Below are 6,000 nucleotides of genomic sequence, written 5' to 3'. Positions count from 1 at the left end.
GAAAATCTGGAAATATTCCAGATCACGTGAATTTCTTTCATTAGTGGGTGGGTTCTTTGAGGGACCAGGCAGTTCACACACATTCTGTCTGGTATTCCCAGTAAGTCTAGGCTCAAAGCTTGGAAGTTCATCCAAGGAATCAGCATCAAGTCTTTCTGCCACTGAAGGAACAGAGGGATGATTTAAACACCCTGGCTCTTGCCTGTAAATACTGAAGGGTTTGCCCTGTAAAACATACTTCAGGGTACAGTTAAAATGCAATTAAGACGACTGAGCTATGCTTGGTACAATATACATGCAGGTCTCTTGCAATTAAGGACAAATGGTTTTAAAAATCAGCCCAAAGAAAGATCTAGAACAGACACTGTTTCCAAACATTATTTCTTCCACCTATAAACTCAAACTCACTCTTAAAAAAAAAAAAAAATCCATCACTTCTCGCAATCCCTGTATTTTTTTCCCCTAAAATACATTTCAAGGTTTCCATGAATACAAAAGTGAACATCAGTGTGCAAGAGTATACCCACCATTCATCTACTTCCAACTCCCATGAATATATTCTATCTGTGCAGACATGTCCTGTCAGGCTATGAGCACCAGGTAACTGGGAAGACAAGTAACCATCCAACCACAAGTCAGACAGCATTAAAAGATGTGCAGCCTAATGTTTTACCAGCCTTTCAGAGCTTCATACAAATATAAAGATATAAAAACTTCAAAAAGTTCCTGATTTCATTATTATTTTGACCAAGCCCAGTAACTTCAGCATAATACTTCTGTTAAATGTAATGTTTCAAAATCCAAGATTCCTACAAGTATTATGAAAGTATCTGAAAGTCTGGAAGACTGTAGCATCAAACATCACAAGATTCAAGCACTTGATTGCTGAAGGAACAGTAAAAAATCTTTAACATAAGTGTTCTTTTGACCAACTCAGAAGAATGGTTTCCTGAGATAGATCCTGCAAGACTTGCAGGTGACTGTATGGATGAATTTTGAGAGCTTTATGCTCAAGAAAAGTTTGACATCTTGAGCTGGATTTAGATTCTAATTCAGAAAACCTGCAAAATTGAAGCTTTCCTTGTCACAATGTCTGCTCTGACAGCAAAGCTGCAAAAATCAAGTTTCAGACAGTTTGTTGCAACTGCATGGGGTCTCAACCTGCAGCAGCAAATTGTGTCTAATCCTATAGTGACCATGTGCATAACTCCTGACCTCTGTAAAACTGCTGAGAATTGCCCTGTCACAGACATTTCAAAGACATTATAAAAACTCAACCTCAGAAAGTGACCACGAATGAACTCTTTGAGGAAAAGATGGCTAGTAATTTTTCCCTGATGCCCACTTCTATTTAAATCCAAACTGGCTGGTATGTACTCATAAAGCCCAAGCACTGAAGCTTTGCCCTTTGTGGTTGGCACAGAACCTGCCAAGCCATCTACAACGTTCAGAAACAAAGTGCTCATCTACCCTTGGGTGTGATCACCTGTGATCCTGCCTCAGATTCTCATTTCTCTTATTTCTATTTGTATTGATACATTTATGCATTAAACATCAAGATTGTTGCAACCTGGTGCTTTGAATGCCCAAAAGGAAATTGGCTCTTGAAAACAGATGTAAGAAAGGAACTGAATAAACAACACTTCACAGGAAGCACTGATGGGCAAAGCCATCTTCTGTAGGAAGCAGGATATAATGCCTGATTTCAAATTAGTATTACTTAGACTTTTGGGAAAAGGGGAAAGAAGGTGGTCATTGATTCAGACCAAGTTAATTGCTGTTTTTCAATTGAGTATCAGAATAAATTTCAAAAGATGGTGTCCTTGTAAAGAGTTTATTCTACAACCATCTTTCATGAAAACTGGTATTCCAAAGGGAATCAAGAGGTTTTTTTTAAATACCACTAATGCTGTTTTCCTTCAGCTTTAATTATTTCTTTTCTATTTTTCTAAGTCAAATGGGTCAGTATATTGGTATTCCTAATTCATCCATCTTGCATTATGGTGAGTTAGTTACCATCACTGTTCTGCATTATGAAATTTCAGTCTCTTTGGAATACTAATTTCCTATCTATAGGTTCAAATTTTTTTATTTCATCCTATTTCCCTGATTTTTCTCTCAACAGGTACTGCTGTAAATTTTAATATAAAATATTTAGTCACAAAATAGTATTGCTTTTATGCACATTGTTGCAAGATGTTTTTCTCCAATAAAAACGTTACCATCTTCCATAAAATCCTCAACATATTAAGAACTGTGATGCAGAACAAAATTACACAGTGTGAAACAGGTACCAGCACAACAGTGAGATTATATTACATCAAAAAATTTTAATGGTCCCAAATATATACTCAACAACTAAGCATACACTCAGGGGGGCAAAAAAAATTATGACACAAAAGTGACCACATCTAGAATTCCACTCAATCTTTAATCAAGAAGGGACAAACAAATCCCCCACCTCAAAAAAAAATTTCTGCAGTTTAAAGGGCAAAGGGAACAGATTTAAAAAAAAAGAGGAAACTTTATATTCGGCCCTCCCCCGCAGAGGTTTTTAAAACCTGTTGTAGCTCGAGTAAAATGTTCAGAATGTACGATTTCAAAGGCAGGTCTCTTTATACAAAGAAACTGCTGGCATTCTTAACTAGTGAAGAATTATGGCAAAACCCGCCTTTTCTTCAGAAGTCTCATACGTGGTCCAAGAAAGCATATTCTGATTGTAGCAACTGACCAGCCAATCCAGAGTTCCACTAACAAAACTCCTGCCCTGTTGGCTTTTTTCTTTTTTTTTTTTCTTTTTTTGTTTTGTTTTGTTTTCCATTTCCTTCCCTGAGAAAAGGGCAACATGTGGTCCAAGCTGGAGAGCTCAAAGGCATAAGTCTTTCCCCTAAATGAAGTATTTCTCCTTCTTCTGCTCCTTTGAATTGGCACTTGATTGGCAGAAATCCATTTGTATAGGTTGATCTGTGTCATACACAGGAATTCACAAAAGATTGCTGCTTTGCTGTGGGTTTGTTTTGTTTTTGGAAAAAAATCCTTCCCCAACTGGTAATATTCTTCAGCAGTTGCCATTATGATGACTCAAGCTTTGCTTTCTTTGACAAAGGTAAAGTTTCCTCTTTATCTTCATCTTCATCATCCTCTTCATCATCATCAGGATAATCTACAAGTCCAACGAGGCCTCCCTATAAAGACAGACCAAATTATTATAATTAAGAGAATGTTTGTATAAAATATTGCCATAAGTACACTGGTTCAGAAGGCTCTGAATAAAATCATGCAGAACAAAAAGAAATCCTTCAGTATGAATGAAAATGACATTAACTGAGAAATGTTAAAATGAATAAATCCAAAATGGGGTTTTACCTATCCAACTGGAAATACTGCCAGGTGAAATTTAAGTAAAGCCAAAAATCAACATGATTTTGCTAAGTGTCACTGCAGCTCCAGGTGTAAAGACAGTTTATTTTCACTGAGCACAGCTGACTGCATTGAGCAATCTGGAAGCACTTCAAAAACAAATGCAGAATATTTTCTATTTAAATTTTTGAATTATGATACTTTTAGAACACAGTCTGTCTTGGCAAAAGTTGAAGTGTGTAGTGATGAAGAATTTTTTTGAATAACATAATTGAATGATGTGTACAGGTTACGTAGTTTAAATAACTTGTCAGCTGAAAATGAAAATGTATCTAATATCACTAAAAACTCTCTTGTATTGCAAAAACCTACAAATTTAAGATTAGGCAGCTCTGTACCCCTGAAGAAGCAGGATGAACTTCTAAAACTTGCCCTATGCTATGTTGCAATTTCTGAAGCAGCAAATACTTTACTCAGAGGTCCTATTACTTATTCAGGTGCCTAATAATGGACACTCAAACCAGAACATTTCAGTCAACTGTATACCAAAAAATAACTTGAAAAACTACATACATTACACATATTCTGTACAGTCACATACACATAACATCAGGTAAGTAATGAAAAACCCAATTTCAACACTGTTTCTAGTTTGTGACTGGCAGGTTTTACTCTGAAAGAAGGTAAGATACCTTCTGCCTGAATCCAGGAGTGTTTTTCAGTCCACTGCATGTTCGTTTTTGTAACCTGAACATTTTTCTTTTGTCACTACTACTTGAATTTGTGCAGTCAATACTGTATCCAATATATTCCATATGCTAAGACTCCATTTCAGACTCAAGGAATTACACTGCCTGGGAGAGAAAAGCCTCTAATAGACTGAATGGATTTGCAAGCCAATTCCATCCCTTTTAAAAAGCATTTTAACTCTTGGGTTATGCAAGGAGTTTCCTCCACAGAAGGATTTAGAGGAAGTGTCCTTAGGTTCTTCCATCAGCCAAGCACTTCTGATCCAGGTGTTTTCAAGAGAATGCAATCCAAATGCAAACTCTTAAGCCATGTGGAGTAGAAAAAAATCCCTCAAACCCTAAACCCCCATTTATCTTCACTAGAAGTTAGGTGAACAAGCAATACAGTAGCATTACAAAACAAGCTGTTATTCCAAGACTGTTATTATCAGTGTTATTCCAAGACTATCTGACAACTGGAATACATACCCCATCTTTTAGAAATGGACACAGCACTTGTTATGAAAATAAATTCTCATTATCTGAACTGCACTGTATGTCTGTCCCCTTGTGCTGAGAAAATAGCAGTCACTCTACTTTCCTGACTCAGTTTGAACATTTTTATTCAAAAATCTGATAAAATCCAACAGTGTCCTCAAATGTATTCTAAAATGCTAGTTTTGAATATTCACTGCAAGTTACAATGCTCTTTTAAAGTGGCCTTCTTCTTCTACTTCAGAATGTTCCAAATCAAAACTATAAGTTAGTTCAAAGGTAAAAATGTCACACTCAGGCATTAAAAATTGTTCTGGCTTACAGCAATCACCATCCAATGCAGTCTATTTCTTCCACATAGGTCAGTTAGAGAATTCTGAACAATATTAAAATGGTGATAGTAGAAATCCTCAGTGGATGTGCAGGGCATTGTGGTATCTACCACAATTTGGCCATGTTTCCAAAATATGTATTTTTACCTGCCAATACCCCTATGCAATTTAACATGAGTACAGAGTTGTCTGTATTTGACTGTAAAAATCACTGCTAAGAGCAACTAATGGCATGCTTCCTACTTGATCAGTATGCATTAAAAGAGCTTTTATTTCTTTCGTATACAGCAGATCTCATTAAAAATCATGAATGTCAGACAAGAAGTACACACAGACAGTCCATTACTGCTTAACTTGTTGGGACTCACATGAACTTCAGAGAGATGCAAAAGCAAACTCCTACGCTGTAACAATAAAGCCAACCTACAACCACTCCAAATTACCTTCGTTGTAATAGCTGCCATCTGAGATGTGCTTTTAGAAACTGATCCAGGTGAGCCAGGGGACCCTGGAGAGCCAGGGGACCCAGGAGATCCAGGCAGATTACTTGCAGATGACTGGCTGGTAAGGTTAGATTTTGTACCACTGGAAAAAGAAAGCTTGAAACTCGGGCTCTGGCGACCTGAAAGGTTAGTTTTCAGAAGAACTTCCTTTTCTTCACTCTCTTTCACTGGAAAGAAAAAAAAAAGGCAAAAAATAAAGGAATATTATTGAGTGAAACATTTACTTACAAATCACTTCACTGTCTGGGAAAAGGCTTAACATTTTATGTATAACTCAGTTAAGTGAGTCATCACAGACTTTTTCCTTACTACTCTATCACCTACCAGTGGTTGTCAGTGGCCAGGAATTAACATTTTTGTTCTACCAATGGTATCACCTGATCATTTATATAGAAAATTTTGAGTTAACACATAATATTTAATTATAACCCAAATAAAACACTGACAAGCTTGACTATCAAATAAGATTTTAATTCTAATGCTTTAAGAACTCTACAACACACTTTGTATCATTCTGCCTCTAAAGACAACAAAACTTTTTTAATATGTGGTCTACCAAACCGATGTTGCAATTTCAAAATA

The 6,000-nt window shown here is 36.4% G+C and overlaps 1 protein-coding gene across 1 annotated transcript in view; it reads right to left on the bottom strand.

The window, feature by feature from the left end:
- Positions 1-2,699: 2,699 nt before the first annotated feature.
- Positions 2,700-6,000, bottom strand: part of PPP4R3A (protein phosphatase 4 regulatory subunit 3A) — a 42,062-nt gene continuing 38,761 nt past the window's right edge. The window contains exons 14-15 of the mRNA XM_064714638.1: positions 5,359-5,585; positions 2,700-3,185 (exon numbers count right to left, since the gene is read on the bottom strand). Coding sequence (XP_064570708.1) covers positions 3,072-3,185; positions 5,359-5,585 — 341 coding nt within the window. The 3' untranslated portion in view covers positions 2,700-3,071. The remainder of the gene's footprint in view (positions 3,186-5,358; positions 5,586-6,000) is intronic.

The sequence above is a fragment of the Zonotrichia leucophrys genome, chromosome 5, assembly GCF_028769735.1.
Source record: "Zonotrichia leucophrys gambelii isolate GWCS_2022_RI chromosome 5, RI_Zleu_2.0, whole genome shotgun sequence".
Taxonomy (NCBI): domain Eukaryota; kingdom Metazoa; phylum Chordata; class Aves; order Passeriformes; family Passerellidae; genus Zonotrichia; species Zonotrichia leucophrys.
Note: the sequence above shows the minus strand (reverse complement) of the source record. Positions and strands in the feature narration are given on the sequence as shown.